Source organism: Chelonoidis abingdonii, chromosome 1, assembly GCF_003597395.2.
Source record: "Chelonoidis abingdonii isolate Lonesome George chromosome 1, CheloAbing_2.0, whole genome shotgun sequence".
In the NCBI taxonomy this organism is placed as follows: Eukaryota; Metazoa; Chordata; order Testudines; family Testudinidae; genus Chelonoidis; species Chelonoidis abingdonii.
In genome coordinates, this window is record NC_133769.1 from 141,833,836 (window position 1) to 141,852,561 (window position 18,726).

An 18,726-nucleotide genomic window follows, 5' to 3' on the forward strand; every position below is an offset into this window, starting at 1 on the left:
GCGCTGCCAGGCCAGCAAAGGGCAGGAAGTGATGCTCCCTGCACGTAGGGGGAGCTGCAAGGGGAGACATGAGAACTGGGTCAGACCAATGGTCCATCTAGCCCAGTGTCCTGTGTTCCCACAGTGACCAATGCCAATGGGCAATTATGGCGTGATCCATCCCTTGTCCTCCATTCCCTGTTGTTTTTGGAACCTTGTTATATATTTAGCCTCCACAACATCCCGTGACAAGTTCCACAAGTTGTGCTTTGCATGAAGAAATACTTCTTTTTGTTTGTTTTAAATCTGCTGCCCATTAATGTCATTGGGTGACCCCTGGTTCTTGTGTTCTGTGAAGGGGTAAATAACACTTCCTTATTTACTTTCTCCACACCATTCATGATTTTATAGATTTATCATATCCCTCTTAGTTCAGACTGAACAGTCCCAGTCTTTTTAATCTTGCCACATATGGAAGATGTTCCATACCCTTAATCCTTTTTGTTGTCCTTCTCTGTACCTTTTCCAGTACTAAATATAGCTTTTTTGAAACGAGATGACAAGAACTGCATATGATATTCAAGGTGTGGACTTACCATGGATTTATATAGCGGCATTATGATAATTTCTGTCTTATCTATCCCTTTCCTAATGATTCCCAACATGTTCACTTTTTGACTCTGCTGTCAATTCAGAGGATGTTTTTGGAGAACTATCCACACTGACTCCAAGATCTCTTTCATGAGTAGTAATAGCTAATTTAGATCCCATAATATTATATGTATAGTTGGGATTATATTTTTTCAATGTCCGTTACTTTGCATTTATCAACACTGAATTTAATCAGCCATATTGTTTTTGCCCAGTCACCCAGTCTTGTGAGATCCCTTTGTAGCGCTTTGAAGTCTGTTTTGTACTTAACTAGCCTGAGTAACTTAGTATCATCTGCAAATTTTGCCTTCTCACTGTTTACCCTTTTTCCCAGATTAATTATAAATATGTTGAACAACACTGGTCCTACTACAGGTCCCTAGGAGATGCCACTGTTTACCCCTCTCCATCTTGAAAACTGACCATTTATTCTTACCCTTTGTTTCCTGTCTTTTAACCAGTTACTGATCTTTGAGAGGACCTTCCCTGTTATCCCATGACTGCTTGCTGAAGAGTCTTTGGTGAGGGACCTTGTTAAAGCTCTTCTCAAAGTCCAAGTACACTGTATCCACTGAATCACCCCTCAAAGAATTCTAATTAGATTGGTGAGGCATGATTTCTCTTTACACAAGCCGTGTTGACTCTTCTGAAAAAAATCGCTTTCATCTATGTGTCTGATCATTTTGTTCTTTCTTTAGTTTCAGCCGGTTTGCCTGGTACTGAAGTTAGACTTACAAGCCTGTAATTTCCAGGATCGCCTCTGGAGCCTTTAAAAAAAATTGGTGTCACATGGCTATCCTCCCGTCATCTGATACAGAAGCTATCAGTGATAGATTACATACCACAATTCTGCTTTTTCATATTTGAGTTCCTGCAGAACTCTTGGGTGAATACCATCTAGTCCTGGTGACTTCTTATTGTTTAACTTATCTATTTACTCCAAAACTTCTTCTATTGACACCTCATTCTGGGACAGTTCCTTGGATTTGTCACCTGAAAAAAATGGCTCATGTGTGGAGATCTCCTTCACATCCTCTGCAGTGATGACCAGTGCAAATAATTCATTGTGTCTCCATGATGGCTTTATCTTTGAGTGCCCCATTAGCACCTCCTTCTTCCAGTGGCCCCCTGATTGTTTGGCAGACTTCCTGCTTCTGGTATAGTTAAAAAAATTTTTGCTGTTAATTTTTGAGTCTTTTGCTTATTTTATTTATTTATTTTTTTGAGTCTTCCTAGGGATTTTTTTATCTCTTCTGACTGTAGCTCATATGCCTTATGCATCCCCAGTGCACTGACCAAAACAACCCACCTCAATTCAAAATTGCTTCTGGAGATCTTTAGAGAAACCCTCCCTCGTACTACGCTCTCCCATTCTTCCTTCAAAATAGGTTTCTTCCCGTGTAACCCATTCCTTAAGAATAACAACAACAGTCTGACCTTTTATCTATTTATATTGCGATAGCTGTCAGGAGCCCCAGATATGAACCCCATTGTGCTTGGTGCTATGCAAACAAAGACAGTCCATATCCCATGATGACCGGAGACAACAGCTGGACTATTGATTTGGTTATTTAACTAGTTTTCATGGGAAAGCTTTCGCAAAGAGGCAGATCTAGGTGGTTAAGCGCCAGGTTAGTCTGAATTCCTCTTGGAGATCTTTCTAGAACTCTCAGATGAGAGCGCTATATTTGTGCAATTCATCTTGTGAGCTGCATTGTCCCAGAGGTGTGCAGCTGTCTTGATGGGGCATGGATGGAGATGTGATCACCACTGTAGCTGGTTTCTAGTCCACTAATGACCTTTAAGACCAGTGCCAAGGCGTTGAACCAACACTGGAAATGTACTAGGAGGACAGTGGTGATGTACTTAAGGTTGTCCATCCCAGTGAGGAGGTGAGCAGCTGCATTGTAAAGAATTTGGGGAGGGCATTCTTTTCATGTTAGCTCCCAGATAAAGTGGATTACAGTAATCCAGTCTGTAAGTAACAAATTCATATCACTGTTACCAAATCTTTGTCAGGGACCAAGGAACGAACTGAAAGAGAAGACTTGCCTTTACCACCAATGTTACTTGGTGATTTAACATCAGGGATGAATCATACAGGACCCTGAGACTTCATACCATGTTGACATATGAGGGGGCTGTGGAGATGCCCTCTGTGGATATGTCTACATTGCAATGTAAACCCAGGATTAGTGGGACTCGAGTCAGGCTTGAGTGTCTACATTGTATTTGAACCCTAGGTTAAGAATTTTCTGATCCATGTTTGAACTTAGGTGCTCTAGTGTCCACACTGCAGTGCACAGACCTGAGTCAAAGTAAGCATATCCCACAAACCCTAGTGCCACACAACTGAAATGTGGCTATTAGAGCCACAGGACTGAGGTGCACAGTGGAAATACATTACTGCCTGTCCTGTACCTTACCAAGAAGCAGCTCACTTTGCAAAAGGCTTGATCGGTTCACTCTCCATTGCAAACTAAGGACACTCTCTGATAGTGTGCTTGCAGATCGGTGATCAGAACAGAGTGGATTAACGCTGACCTGAACTGCTGCAGTTTTCATTAGAGTGGATTGCAGATTGTTGGGATAGAGAGGACTAAGGAAGTTGTCCCATGGAATAGTGGAATACTTTCGGATGACTCCCAGGACTTGAGTCAAAGCAGTAGGGCTCAGACCCTGTCTCCAGCCCTGCAGGGTCCTGGGACCATGGGTCTGAGCCTTGGGTTTGCACAATTACAGTTTAGATGCGGGGGGGTTAGCCCTGAGCCCAGGCTCAAGCACGAGCTTATATTGTAATGTAGACTTACCCTGTAGGTATGTCTACACTACGAAATTAGGTCGAATTTATAGAAGTCGATTTTTTAGGAAGCGATTTTATACAGTCAATTGTGTGTGTCCCCACTAAGCACATGAAATCGGCGTAGTGCGTCCACAGTACCAAGGCTAGTGTTGACTTTTGGAGCGTTGCACTGTGGGTAGCTATCCCACAGTTCCCACAGTCTCCGCTGCCCATTGAAATTCTGGGTTGAGCTCCCAATGCGTGATGGGACAAAAACATTTTCGCGGGTGCTATCCTGCTGACTCCATACCATGGCAAGCATGGAGCCTGCTCAGTTCACCGCGGCAGTTATGAGCGTTGTAAACACCTCGCGCATTATCCTGCAGTATGTTCAGAACCTGCAAAAGCAGATGAGGAGGCGACAGCAATACGTTGATAAGTGATGAGAACATGGACACAGACTTCTCTCAAAGTACAGGCTCTGGCAATTTGGATGTCCTGGTGGCAATGGGGCAGGCTCATGCTGTGGAACGCCGATTCTGGGCCTGGGAAACAAGCCCAGACTGGTGGGACCACATAGTGTTGCAGGTGTGGGACGATTCCCAGTGGCTGTGAAACTTTCGCATGCGTAAGGGCACTTTCATGGAACTTTGTGAATTGCTTTCCCCTGCCCTGAAGCGCAAGAATACCAAGATGAAAGCAGCCCTCACAGTTGAGAAGGGAGTGATGTTAGCCCTCTGGAAGCTTGCAACGCCAGACAGCTGCTGGTCAGTCGGGAATCAATTTGGAGTGGGCAAATCTACTGTGGGGCTGCTGTCATCCAAGTAGCCAATGCAATCACCGAGCTGCTGCTGTCAAGGGTAGTGACTCAGGGAAATGTGCAGGTCATAGTGGATGGCTTTGCTGCAATGGGATTCCCTAACTGTGGTGGGGCGATAGACGGAATGCATATTCCTATCTTGGGACCAGACCACCTTGGCAGCCAGTACATAAACCACAAGGGGTACTTTTCAATGGTGCTGCAAGCGCTGGTGGATCACAAGGAACGTTTCACCGACATTAGCGTGGGATGGCTGGGAAAGGTACATGACGCTCGCATCTTCTGGAACTCTGGTCTGTTTGAACAGCTGCAGGAAGGGACTTACTTCCCAGACCAGAAAATAACTGTTGGATGTTGAAATGCCTAGAGTTATCCTTGGGGACCCAGCCTACCCCTTAATGCCATGGCTCATTAAGCCATACACAGGCACCTTGGACAGTAGTAAGGAGCAGTTAAACTATAGGCTGAGCAAGTGCAGAATGGTGGTAGAATGTGCATTTGGCACAGTTTACTGACTCGGTTAGACCACAATGAAACCAATATTCCCGTTATTGCTGCTTGGTGTGCGCTCCACATTCTCTGTGAGAGTAAGGGGGTTATATTTATGGCGGGATGGGAGATTGAAGCAAATCGCCTGGCTGCTGATTACAAGCAGCCAAACACCTGGGCGGTTAAAAGCACAGCAGGGTACGCTGCGCATCAGAGAGGCTTTGAAAAACAGTTTCATGACTGAGCAGACTGCGGTGTGAGGGTTCTGATTGTTTCTCCTTGATGAAAACCCGCCCCCTTGGTTCACTCTGTTTCCCTGTAAGCCAACCACCCTCCCCCCTGCTTCACTCACCGCTTGCAGAGGCAATAAAGTCATTTTTGTTTCAAAATCATGCATTCTTTATTAATTCATCACACAAATGGGGGATAACTGCCAAGGTAGCCTGGGAGGGGTGGGGGAGGAAGAAAGCACTAGGTGGGATGGTGGAGGAGGGAAGGACAAGGCCACACTGCACTTCAGAACTTATTAAATGCCAGCCTTCTGTTGCTTGGGCCATCCTCTGGGATGGAGTGGTTGGGTGCCCGGACCCCCCCCTGCGTTCTTGGGCGTCGGAGTGAGGAGGCTATGGAATTGGGGAGGAGGGCAGGCAGTTACACAGGGTCTGCAGCGGCACTCTGTGCTCCTGCTGCCTTTCCTGCAGCTCAACCATATGCTGGAGCATATCAGTTTGATCCTCCAATCGCCTCAGCATTGCATCCTGCCTCCTATCATCATGCTGCTGCCACCTTTTCTCTTGCTTGTCCCTCCTGTCCTCGTGTTCATTTTCTGCTTTCCTGGACTCTGCCATTGTTGGCCTCCCTGTATTCTGCTGAGCTCTTTCAGTGCGGGAGGACTGCATGAGCTCAGAGAACATTTCATCGTGAGTGCGTTTTGGGGTGGGTTTTTGTGTGTGTGTGTGTGTGTGCCTTATCTGCACTAGCCTCTGGGACGGAGATGATAAGGGGAGTATTTGCAGCTGCAGGAGTTAAAAAAGGGGAAGAATTCTTTAAAAAGACACATTTTAGAGGACAAAGGATAGACTCTTTCACGGTGAACCAAGCTGTTAACATTAGATAGCACATGTGCTTTCGGTACAAGGTCGTATTTTGCCTCTTATAATGAGGGCCTGCCAGTTTTCATGTTAACATGGAGCACAAACCCAACTGACCCCCCGTCCCTCCCCACACACACCAAATTCTCTGGGATGATCGCTTCCCCCTCCCCCCACCACGTGGCTAACAGCGGAGATGATTTCTTTTCAGCCACAGGCTCATAGCCCAGCAGGATCGACCACCTCTGAATGTCCCCTTAATAAAATTCCCGTTTCAACCAGGTGACCATGCATGATATCACTCTCCTGAGGATAACACAGAGAGATAAAGAACGGATGTTGCTTGAATGCATTACAGTAGCTGTACTGGCCGTGAATGCATCCCAAGTCTTCAGGGCAAATTAATCATTGAACATGCTGGCTTTTAAACTATGTATTGTATTTACAAAGGTACACTCGCCAGAGGTGCTGTCTCTGCCTTCAAGGTCCGGGAGCCCACCTTGGGAGGGTTGGGAGGATATTGGCTCCAGGGTGATAAACAGTTCCTGGCTGTTGGGGAGAACTGTTTCTCCGTTTGCCTGCTGTGCACTACCCTCCTCCTCCTCCTCATGTTCCTCGTCCCCAAAATCCTCATCCCTGTTGCATGAGAGCCTCCCCTTGCAGGAGTCCACGAACAGAGGTGGAGTAGTGGTGGGGGCACCCCTTAGAATTGCATGCAGCTCATCATAGAAGCGGCATGTCTGGGGGTTCTGACCCAAAGCAGCCGTTTGCCTCAGCTCCTAAAGTTTCATGCGGCACTGCTGCGGGTCCCTGTTATAGCCTCTTTCCTTCATGCCCTTAGAGATTTTTTTCAAATATTTAGGCATTTCGTCTTTTGGAACGGAGTTCTGATAGCACAGATTCATCTCCCCATACAGCAATCAGATCCAGTACCTCCTGTTCGGTCCATGCTGGAGCTCTTTTGCGATTCTGGGACTCCATGGTCACCTCTGCTGATGAGGTCTGCACAGTTATCTGTGCTGATCAGCTTGCCACACTGGCCAAACAGGAAATGAAATTCAGAAGTTCACGGGCCTTTTCCTGTCTACCTGGCCAGTGCATCTGAGTTGAGAGTGCTGTCCAGAGCAGTCACAATGAAGAACTCTGGGATAGCTCCTGGAGGCCAATATCATTGAATTGCATCCACACTACCCCAAATTCGACGCGGCGATGTTGATTTCAGTGCTAATCCCCTCATCGGGGAGGAGTACAGAAATAGATTTTAAGAGCCCTTTAAGTCGATAAAAATGGCTTTGTTGTGTGGACGGGTACAGGGTTAAATCAATCTAATGCTGCAAAATGCTACCTACACTCGTAGTGTAGATCAGGGCTATGAAATAGGATGACAGCAAGTTCCTCAGAGGATATTCCCCTTTCAACCAGTATTTCTTGATTTTGCTCTGATTTAATCTGAGTCAGCTATACTTCGTCTTGCAAGCATTGTGACATCCTGGTTTTATCTTAGAAAATGAGATATACAACTGGGGTTACAACTGTGTTGAAAGTTAATGAGTCTTTATTGAGTTGTAGCCTTCATCCATTGCAGTGCAAAAGTTTGGGGTTTTTTAAACCACCACTAAGGATTTTATCTCTGTGCTGTGACCTCAGAATTGATTGTGAGGCATTCAAGATGTTAACCATGGTCATGTGATTTTGGAGTTTGATTGGCACTAGTATTTAAATATTTTTGCATAGAAATAGGAGTTTAGGAAGGTCATCTGAAATACTGGATGGGCTATTGCATTTTTCAGGGAGGATGGTATGTTCTCTTCTCTGAAGGATGCATTTATTATTTATAAATTTTACAGTTACTTTTCGCTAGCTTTCGCAAGCCAAGAGGGGTATATATCACTTTTGCATGCAGTGGGTTAAATGTTTGTGATGGTTTCCAAGCATGTCATTGTGTCTGAAGGATTCTGTTAGGGAAGGTGTGACAGTTAATGTTGTGTGGTTCAGTTCCAGATTTTCAGCCTTCGCAAGTCCTCTCGTTGATGATTTCTGCAAAATAGGATGAATGCTCTGCCAGTGGTTGGTGCTTGAGTACAATGTTTGGATTAATGGTAAAACAGATTCTTTCAATCTTATTCCACATCATCAAATTAAGTTGTCAGTTCCTATGACTGTTTGTTCTTTTTTATGCTACCAAGACTTTTAAAGTCTCTTACTGACATCTCTCTGTAACTACACTTAACGATTAGAATAACACTTCTGTTATACTGGAGACGAAGCGCTGATTCTGTTGCAGTGAAAGAAATTAGGACTGTATGTTCTTGTCCCCAGATTCCCTAACAGATGTAAGTACTATTGTTTGGAGACTTACAAATTTTACTGGTATATCTAGCAGACTAAGATGTCTTTCAAATTGTTTACAAATAAAACAGAAAAGTTCAAATATGTACAAAAATGCTAACTGTAAATATACCTAAATTCAAGAGTACTGAATTAGTTTTCTTTCAACTTATCTAATGACATCTGTGGTACAAACCAATCCAAATTTGACATGTCTAGCCTCATCCATTTTAGAGTTACCCACGCACAACATTTATGATAGAGCTGTATAGAGAAAATGTGTTCTGTTCTCCCTTTCATCCTTCCTTAACGCCCCCCCCCACCCTAATAAAAAAATAGCTTGTGTTGTGTTTGGCCCATCCTCCTTCCTTCAGGTTCACCCCAACCCTTCCTCCCCATATATATTTTTAAAAATAGTTTAACAGATTAGGTTCAACTGAAAAAGAGGTTGTTAAAATTAAAGCTGGAATTCAACCTTAACTTCAGACAAGACCAGGGAGATGCCTGTTGGCTGATTTAAAAACAGTTGGAACAATAATCTGATGATTAGATGTCCCTCAATAAGAAGTGTTCACTGTTCATGATAACGTGTTCACAGTCTGAGGGTGTTGATAGAACTCCATATGCTTTTGGGTGCCCAAGTAGCAGTTGTGACCAGAAGCAGTACTTCTTTGTGTGTGCTTGGCTAGAAGGTTGTTACCTTTTCTTTGGACTCTGCTGCTGCTATCTGTGTCTCAAGATTAGATTACTTTAACCAGCCTCTTGGAGGGGCTAAATTTTGGAGACTATTTAAAATCTTCACCTTGCTTGTCAGCGTGGATTGATTTAAATCAGAAAGACTGAAACCTTGATTTAAATAATCAGTTTTAATCTTGATTTGTGTTTATACTTTTTAGTTATTTTCCTGAAGAAAGGTTGATTCGCATTGGTTGATAACTACTGCCACTAAATACAGCCTTTACACCAAATGTAATACTGTTTTTTGCTAACTGGAAGGATATCTTGTATCTATACACATTTACTTAGGCAATTTATATAGCTTAATTGACATTTATTCAGATTCTTAATTTTTATATTTATATTATGTTAGAAAATGGTGAATGATACGTTTCTTATTTACTAGTTAATTTACTTTTAATTTGCATCAATCTCTATTTGAATGGAAATTGAGTCAATTAAAATGCACAAAAGCAGCATTTTAAAATTATTTGAGTTAAATAAAACTACCTTAATGTGCTGAATAGATAGAGGGAAAAAACATTTATTAAAGCATGTTTTGCATCTAAAACTAAAACAAAGGCAGTATTGTTTGTAGTTAGTGGATTGATCAGATTGTTTCTGGTCACCATGTCCTTTAGAGTTTTAGAACTAGTAGATCTCATCCTCTCACACTTAACTTTTATTCACAGAGTGGGAGAAAAAAAACAATTCGTCAACTGCCATTGGCTCCTTAATTGTGAATGAACTAGTCATTGAACTGAATTTGTTGAATAAATTGAAAGTAAGAAAATATTTCTCTGTACCTGTGAAAGAGGTTACTGCTGTTAAAAGCTAATTTAGCACTTCAACAAACTCTGGTTCCAGGTGCTTAGTCAGTGAGTTCTGCTAGTTTAGTAGTATGTATTCTTTGAAACTTGACAGCTAACATACTGCTTAATATATTTAATTTAATTTAATTTAAATTATTATAGTTATATTTTAGTAAGTTTAAACTTTATGCCTTAACACAGGTTGTCATAATTGCAGATTTAAATAGGTTTATTTATTTTTTAAAATCTCTATTTAATTTACATAAAAATATAGATTGAAGTCTTGAAAAATTATATTTATATAATATAATTTTAAATCTTGGGTGTTTATTCATCTAGTTGCTTGTTCAGCAATGCTTCTTAGAGGGAATATATTACACCTGTCCTGTATGGTTTGGATTTGATTCTGTCTGTTGCCCAATAAAATTTAAGAGCTTGGATTTAATCAAAAGGTTCTAAATGGTTTGGGTCCTAGTTTCTGAAGAAAGTTTCCCTCCCCTTGTCTGGTAGTGTAGCAGGTGAGATCTGTGGAGGTGCTTGAGCTAGCAGTGCCCAGGTATAACTGGAATGGGGTTGGTGGTAGGGCTTTCAACTCTGGAACTCACTCACTATCTTTCCTTGGTTGGGCACAGCCTGAGTCTTTTGTCCTTGTGGACATTCTGAAGGCCTGTATGTTTTTTTCAGCATCTGAGAAAGGCCTGAATGGGAAGGGTTTAAGCCAGTTTATGGGGTACTGTTTATTAAACTGGACAGATAGAAGAGTGAGGAAATGTCTAAGGGAGCCTGATCTCCAGGGTATTGTACCTGCCTTTCTTGTCCCATATAGTAACTTTTTAAAAGTCAGCTTTTTTTTTTCAAATAAGAGTTGTATATTAATTTAAAAAAAAATCAAGACAAACTAGTGTTTCTGAGATAACAGATTTCTATAAATAATGGGTTATCACAGAAGATATTTTTTGTGACTATTTCAGGAAATGCTTCAAAGAGCATCAGAAGAATTCTCTCCAAAGATGGAGATTCCTGAGGAGGAGATGGATACAACTGATACCCAATGGGGCTGGTTTTACTTGGCTGAATGTGGCAAATGGCATATGTTTCAGGTATTTAAACATGGGAATATATTGTCTATGATAACTTCCACACTGTCAAATGTACTGTATTTAAACTTGTCCTTTCTGGTTTGTGTTGAAGACTGATTCAAACACTCAGTGTTCAGTTAGCAGTGAAGACATTGAAAGGAGCTTCAAAATGAACCCGGAAGGCTCTGTTTCTTTTACTACTGCAAAATTTAACTACAAGTTAGACTTTTCAGGTATGTCTTTCTCTAACAATGAAGTATTTATCTATTTGTAGGTTTCTAATGACAAGAGTTGACCAGTACATTTTACCTGCTGTTGGCCTCAACTATCTCTTCTATTGTAGTGCAGAAAAGCACAACTGGGAAAGCCTTCTTCATAAAATGTCAAATGTACATTCATATAGAGACAGTTACATGGTTCAGCCTTCTAGGTTTGTTACTGTAAGTAGCATACCCTGTTCAGTAACACTGGTGTTTGTCCTGTCTCCTCTCATGTGAGATATAAGTGGTGCTGTACCATATACTCAGAGAAATGAGAACACCAAAAGTTTGTTTTCTTCTAAATATTCAAGCAGCAAGCATTGTAGAAAACGATTTTCTGTCTTCACAAACTCTATATAAGTAATGCTGATAAAGTGACAATATAATTCAGCTGGCAGATACTTCAACAATCCAACTCTGATATGTTCATCAGAGCATCAGATATCATTTTCTAGAAAGTGACTTTATGGAAAGATCTCATATATTCATATTGTATGGACTCTTTATCACAGGTTACTGATGGTTTCCAGTGTAGTTACTGTGTAGTTAATTTTAAATACATTTTACTTATGTAGAAAGTTGCGATGTTATAGCATCTCATTCTGAGCATTTCAAATATTGCGCTTATAGTTTCATTTGTGTTTTCATATTAAACTGACCAAAGACCTGTCATGGTCACGTGATGTGGGTGTTCCATTTTGTGGATAGCAGTCTCTGTATTCTGATCTTAGTCTACAGTTGTAAGGTAATACAGTGGTGGACTGTATGAAAATATGTACATTCATGCAGAATTTTGTATTTTGGTAAATACTTTTTCAAATAGCTTCTTTAGAGTTTACTCTTAAAAAATGGATTTTGTAAACTATATTTAAATCTTGACTCTTTGCTTAAAAATGCTAAAGGCAGCTGTTAAGCATAACATAATTTTCACCATACTGTTAACTTTGTGGTACAAAGATGTTAGCTTCTGCACTGCATTAAAATTAGCATTTAGATGCAGAAGTCTACAGTGTAATCCTGGCCTTATTAAAATCAAGTGAGTTTTGTCATTGGCTCAAATATGCGAGGATTTCACTACTAGTGAATATGTACTGTCTGTCTTAAGTATGGTACTTATTTAGTACTAGTTACCATGGTATGTGGGAGCTCTGCTAGTGTTTGTGCATTCTAGTAGTAGTAGTGATGGAGAATAATATTTTAAAATGCTTCTCTCAACACTTGAGACAATAATTCCTATTTGACAACTCTAAAAATATCATTTTCTGGATACTGTGCTATGTCCAAACACTTAACATTTCTATAGATTGAATGTGTCTGGTACTCACTTAATTTTCATTTTATATACAGTGATGAAACAAACCAATCTGACTACTGGAAAACAGCGTCCAATAAAGCGAGCTCCCTTTTCTATCAGTGCTTTCAGGTAAGAACTAAAAGTGGTTCATGTTGGTTTAATTCATCATTCCTCTAGTAAGATGAAGTAGAAACATTCTAAAATTTCTTCATTATTTTTTACCCTCCTCAAATTAAATCTGGGGACACGGATTGGAGTGGGAAAGCAAAGGAGGAGGAAATCTCTCCTTGCCTGTTAAAAATAACTACCCACAGCTTGAATCCCCGTTCAGGACCCAAGCGATGTGTCAAATTATAGATTAGTAGGAATCCTATTGGGGGGAAAAGAAAAGCTTCAACTCTTGGGTGTGATTGTTTTAACTTATATTTTTGTGTTTGAAGTTATATCTGTGAAAATGAGGCTATCCCAATGCCTTCACACTGGGAGAATGTAAATACAGAGGAACCGTATCAGGTAAGAACTATTATGACATGGAACATACATATGATGAAAGACCAATGGACTTCAGTGAAACTATACTAACCTCTCTTTTTCCAGCTTATTCCTTTGCAAAAACAAACAAATGAATATAATGAAGTTTCTAGTCTCTTTGGGAAAACAATGGATAGCAACCGAATTAAAAGAATTCAGAGAATTCATAATCTAGACTTGTGGGAGTTTTTTTGCAGGTGAGATTATTTCTAAAACAAACATTGTACTAGGTATGCTAATAGAATACATCTCTTTTAAAGGCATGCAGCAGAAATAGTTAATTGCATCTAATTATAAAACTGTTGGAATACTTATTGTGTGTCTGCACCCTTTCTGCATCTGGTATCTTTCCTCTTTTCCCTAATTGGTCCTGCTCTTGTGTTTATAGTCACATATCAGCATTCCTGTTAAAAATCCTGATTTTTTTATGGATTTGGAATTTAATGATACTTCTGTAACAACCGTAAGCTAAAGATCACAAACTGCTTAAAACTTGAAAAGCAATGAGAAAATTGAAAAGCACTGTTGCAATAAAAGTTTCTTTTGGGCTGAAATTTGATATGCAATTTCAAAGGTTTTATATTTAAATTTAAACTAAAGAAGAAATTGTTTTTTAAAGGCATATAAAGCAATCTTTGTTTCAAAGATCAAATTTTTATTTTAGTCACTAAGGTTAGCAGGTACAACTCAAAATGCACATGCAGCAGATTTTTGGGATAAGAAGGTACCATTTTTGCAAAATCCCTTTTCAGACTAGAACTGCACTTTAAATTGATTAAGCAGTGTTTTAATTTCCTGATTTACCAGTTGTGAAAAATACACTGTCTTTGATGTAGAGGAAAAAGCACAACCGCACGAATCGTAGATTGGCATTCACAGCCTTTGCCATTTACTGTTTAGTCTTAACATTCCCATAATGTATCTTTTTTCTAGAGATGGGTCCAAATGCCTTTGAACTTTTGAAGAAGTGCACATCCAAATCTGAATTTAACTTTGCAGTTATTTTTCAATTATTTAAAAAAACAAAAAGATTTTGAAAGGCTTTATCAAAAGTTGTATTTGTCTGAAACAGAGAAACTGTGTCTCTGTAGTTGTTAGTCTCTTGGAGAAATTGACATTGAAAAATGTTTCTAATTTTGAATGGTTGTATGAATGGTTTGATGTGAATTCCTCCGTGGTTATTAAAGGGATTGAATAGCTGAATGTCCCTAGCCCATGTTGCTAGAAACATACTTTTTCCCGATGGACAATAAGGTACCAGACTTGACCACAGTTTCATGGTCATTTTTAACATATCAAATCTTTGAACAGTAAATAATCATCCAACTGGTAAAGAATGTGTGGCAACTTCAGCGAGCTCCCTCATCAACATATGGAAAGGAAGACCACAGGCATAGCTACTTAGTCATGAAGGTTGACACTGGGCTCTCTTCTAATCCTCTCTATGTGAGCTGGCTGGTAGAGGTAACTACAGTCATTGTTCTCAGAAATTATATGTGGTGGATCCGAAGATATTGTTATGATGGAGTGAACGGGTCACAACAGACTCCTTGTAAAGTGAGCCTTCACAGGGTTGTATTCGTTGCATGTCCAGTGACTCAAAACAAATACTCCCGATTTGTCAAAGTTTCTCACCTTACCATCTTCTCTTTATGAATTTTAGTGTAGGGTGAAGTGTCTGTGTTGGATCCAGCTCTATGCAGCAAATCCAGGTTTAGTCTGTCAGTACTGCAGAAGCCATTGCTGGCTTGAGTGTTCCTGCTTTCTTTCCCACTAAATATTGTATGGGGCAGGGTGAGTTAGGAGTTCTTGAGTTTTGTTCCCACCACTTCTCTGATCAGTCTTTATTTAATATTTGCACTTCAGAAACATTATGTATCACACGGTTGCCCTTGGAAATGTCAATACCTACCTTTCTAGAAAGGGAACTTATAAAAAGTCAGCATGAAGATATATTGGACCATTATGACAATAAAATCAATAAGTAAAAAATGAAAAAAATATTAAGGTGTTCCATGGGCTTAAAAGGCGCTATGCTGTAGATGAAATTGTATGGTATATTGTATTTGAGAAATACCTTGTGATCATGTAATTGCACGCTTATAGTGAATATTTACAGAGAGAGGTGTCTTAAGATTGCATATTGAGTCTTAATTTTCTCATTTCCTGGCTTATGAGTGATTAATTTTTGCAACTTTAGCCTTCTCTTAATGTATTGGTATGGAATGTATTTAAGTATATAAATACATCATACAATTAAAAAGTTTATTTGCTTTGATTGGTGCTTTTGTAACAGTCTTGCTACTTTGAAGTTTGTATATCTAACAGTGTCCCTGTTGTAACAATTTATTGCTTTAAAGTGGATTTCTATAGAGGTATCTCTGAAGTTTTTCAATTTGTGGCATACTTCTATGAATAACAATATCAAGAAATGATACTAGATCCCCACTGACTTCTGAGTTCACAGTGCAGATTTGTGTTCTCTTTGATTTTCTACCTTTTGCTGAAAAAAGGAATTGGTGGGCAGCAGGTACCACTGCACAACTAAGTGTGTGCTTTAAGAACTCCAAAGCTATGGAGTTCCCACTACCCCATTTTTGGAAACATGAACTCAGAAATGGGAATCTGTAATAATCATACTGCACGCAATAACAGTATTGCAATATTACTGTGTGTGTTAATTGCAAAGTAATATACAGTATTAAAATTCCATTCACAATGGAGTATAAAGGCATGAGGGGAATCTTCTTAGTCCAGAAACTGCTTGCCCTTATTTTTCCACAGGGGGGGTAACCTAAAGATTTGTATCAAAGTCACAAGGATGGCTAGCAATGGTCTCAGAGGCTCAGCTGCTTTCTGGGGTGAAATAATGTATTTGTGTGTCTGACTCAGTCATTTGGAGCAGATGAACCTCATCACTGAGGTGCTGATTTTGTCATGGATATTTTTAGTAAAAGTCATGGAGAGGTCATGGGCAATAAACAAAAAGTCACAGAAGCCGTGACCTGTCCCTGACTTTTACTAAAATCATCCCTGACAAAAATGAGGAGGGAGGAGAGTCCAGTACCCTGCTCTCCCTCCCACCCTGAAGCAGCTGGGAGCTGCAGGGACTTCATTGCCCAGTGGCTGGGAGGGGTCCCCCGCTGCCCTGTGGGGCTGGGAGCTGCGGTGGGGGGTTCCCCGCCTCATGCAGTGGCAGGGGAGCTGCGTGTGTGGGGAGATGGAGGGGAACTGTTGAGGCTGATTTCCCCAGTCTGGCACTTCGAGTGCAGAAGGTGAGGCCTGCAAGGATTCTAAAAATTAATACTGGCCACCCCAGGCTTGTATTAAACTCCCAAGGTTACAGCTTTTCTCTGACCTTGGATGGGTAGATGCTGCCACCACCCAAGTGCAAAACACCTTTCAGAACCCAGGAAGATGCACTTGGGAATTCCTTTCTGTGGGGTACCCTCAAGCCCTTTCACCCCCCTACTGGGGAAAAGCTGAGAAAGAAAAACAGAGGAAATCAGCTGTTGCCACCAGCTAATTAAATAACGTGCACAAACCTCTTAGGAACCAAAAATCCAATTCTGTTCTTTAAAAAAGGTAAATTTTGTTAAAAAACAAAATGAAGAAAATACATCTGGAAAGTTAGGTCGTTGCTAGATTTAAAAAGAGCAACTACCTTCAGGAATAGTTTCTTGAGGTCCAGCTTAAAGGTTACAAACAAAACAAAAGCATCTGGGGTTATCGCAGAGGAGTCCACGAAGCCATAAAGAAATAAAGAGATAAACCTGGTTGCATCTTCCTAGACATTTCCTGATCTACTTACATATCTAGGGTTTCAAATGAGTAGTTTCTAGGTATGATACCGATGATTTTTCATATAGAGTGACCAGATATCCCGATTTTATAGGGACATCCCTGATATTTGGGACTTTTTTTTATATGGGCTCCTATTACTTGGTACCCCTTCCCGATTTTCACACTGGCTATCTGGTCACCCTATTTTCATACCTGGCCCCAAGCTTCTTACAGGATAGTTGCTGCCCTGTTTGCCTCTCCTTGGGAGAACAACCAGACAGACAAATGGCAGTCTTGTTTCAATTTTAAAAAGTTCTAGCCTTCCCATTGGCTCTTTTGGCAAGGTGCCCTCTTATTTCCTTTTACCTATGCATAGCAGTGAGACTTTTTAACCCTTTACAGGTAGAGCAATTAGAGAACAGCCACTGAGAGGGATTTTGTAGCTACAGGCTGGCTTGCTACTTAGATGGTAGAACTTTGAGCTGTATTTGAGGAGCAGAATCAACTTTCGTCACTTCTCTCAAATTCAGTTGTTGCAGTATTATTTCTCCTCTCAGTTTCTGTGCAATTCCAGTTTGATTACAAACACTTTTGTAATGCTATGCTTTTTTTTTTTGTAGGAAAAAAGCTCAGCTAAAGAAGAGAAGAGGTGTCCCTACCATTAATGAACAAATGTTATTTCATGGTACCAGCAATGAATTTGTAGAAGCAATATGCATTCATAACTTTGACTGGAGAATAAATGGTATGCATGCTGCTGTGTATGGAAAAGGTAAGCGGTAATGACTCCTTTAATACCACTCCATGTAATTTTTGATTAATACACTTATTTTGCTCTTCCCTCTCTCAACATATAATGGTGTCCCACAAATGCATTTACCATACTGTGGTCTGTAGGGCATTTGCTGGTGGTCTGTGGAGAATTGTTTAATCTCTCTCTCTTCTTCCTGCTAAAATGTGTTAAGTAAGCAATTCCTGTAGTTGCCACAGTTGGATGTTATGCAGTGGGGTGGGGGAAAATGATAGTCCAGTGGCAGAAGGGTAAGCCGGTCATGGGACAATCTCCCTACTATGATGTGGCTCACACTGAAAAAGCTTGAGAAGCACAGCACTAGTATAATTTTGCTGGGTTGATTATGAATATAAAACTGAGATATATGGCCTGATTCAGATCTTACACCGTTTTGATTTCATAATGAGACTGTTGTCATCAGGTATAATTTTTGCTTTTTGTTTTTTAAGGGACCTATTTTGCAAGAGATGCATCGTACTCCAGTCGTTTCTGCAAAGACGATATGAAGCATGGAGACACTTTTCAAATCCATGGTGTCAGTCTGCAACATCATGTGCTCAGAATGTATAAAGTTATGTTTCTTGCTCGTGTTTTAACTGGAGACTATGTCATTGGAGATTCCAAATACATGAGACCTCCTTCAAAAGATGGGAGCTTTGTGAACTTATTCGACAGCTGCGTGGATAGTACTTGGAATCCAAAGATCTTTGTTATCTTTGATACCAACCAAATCTACCCTGAATATTTAATAGAGTTCTGTTAAGTTTTGCAAGGAGCCAAACTGAATATTAGGTTGGTTGTGATGGATGGGCAGTATGTCTTTGCGAAGGAAATATAACTTACAATTTTTTTTTAAATACGTTGTGGTGAACAGAGATGGAGATGTGAAGGAAAATCTGGCTTACATCTGTAAAATCCTTTTGGCTGAAGGTTGGTTGTCCATCTGTTGATCCTGTAAATAAACGTTGATGCTTTTCACATTTAGGGTTTATAAAAATTTTTAATGTGGCTTAGCTGAGCCTTAATTAAATTGGACATTTAATGTCTTCAAAGAATTCTTACTGCTATACATTTTAAAAAATAATACAAATGTATTATCCATGTGTAAAATATATATTTATGCATATGATACAGTATGTGTACAGATGAATAATCTTTTATAAAGATTTTATTTATAATTTTACAAAATGTGGGGGGCTTAATAGTTATTGGTATATTGCAGCATGTATTACTTGTAGATTGGAGTTTAAATCTACAGAACAATCCATCTAGGAAAAGCAAAGGTCTGGAATCATAGAATACCAGGGTTGGAAGGGA

At 40.2% G+C, this 18,726-nt stretch overlaps 1 protein-coding gene across 3 annotated transcripts in view; it reads left to right on the forward strand.

Moving 5' to 3' along the window:
- PARP11 (poly(ADP-ribose) polymerase family member 11) overlaps positions 1-18,391 on the forward strand; it is an 18,740-nt gene extending 349 nt beyond the window's left edge. The window contains exons 2-9 of one of the 3 annotated variants that reach the window (XM_032775744.2): positions 7,808-7,911; positions 10,641-10,769; positions 10,861-10,981; positions 12,356-12,431; positions 12,743-12,815; positions 12,900-13,030; positions 17,237-17,388; positions 17,859-18,391. In XM_032775744.2, coding sequence (XP_032631635.1) covers positions 7,897-7,911; positions 10,641-10,769; positions 10,861-10,981; positions 12,356-12,431; positions 12,743-12,815; positions 12,900-13,030; positions 17,237-17,388; positions 17,859-18,172 — 1,011 coding nt within the window. In that variant the 5' untranslated portion in view covers positions 7,808-7,896 and the 3' untranslated portion in view covers positions 18,173-18,391. Of the gene's footprint in view, positions 1-7,807; positions 7,912-10,640; positions 10,770-10,860; positions 10,982-12,355; positions 12,432-12,742; positions 12,816-12,899; positions 13,031-17,236; positions 17,389-17,858 lie in introns of those variants that run through there. The other 2 variants (XM_032775742.2, XM_032775745.2) reach the window with 2 other exon arrangements.
- The last annotated feature ends 335 nt before the right edge of the window (positions 18,392-18,726 follow it).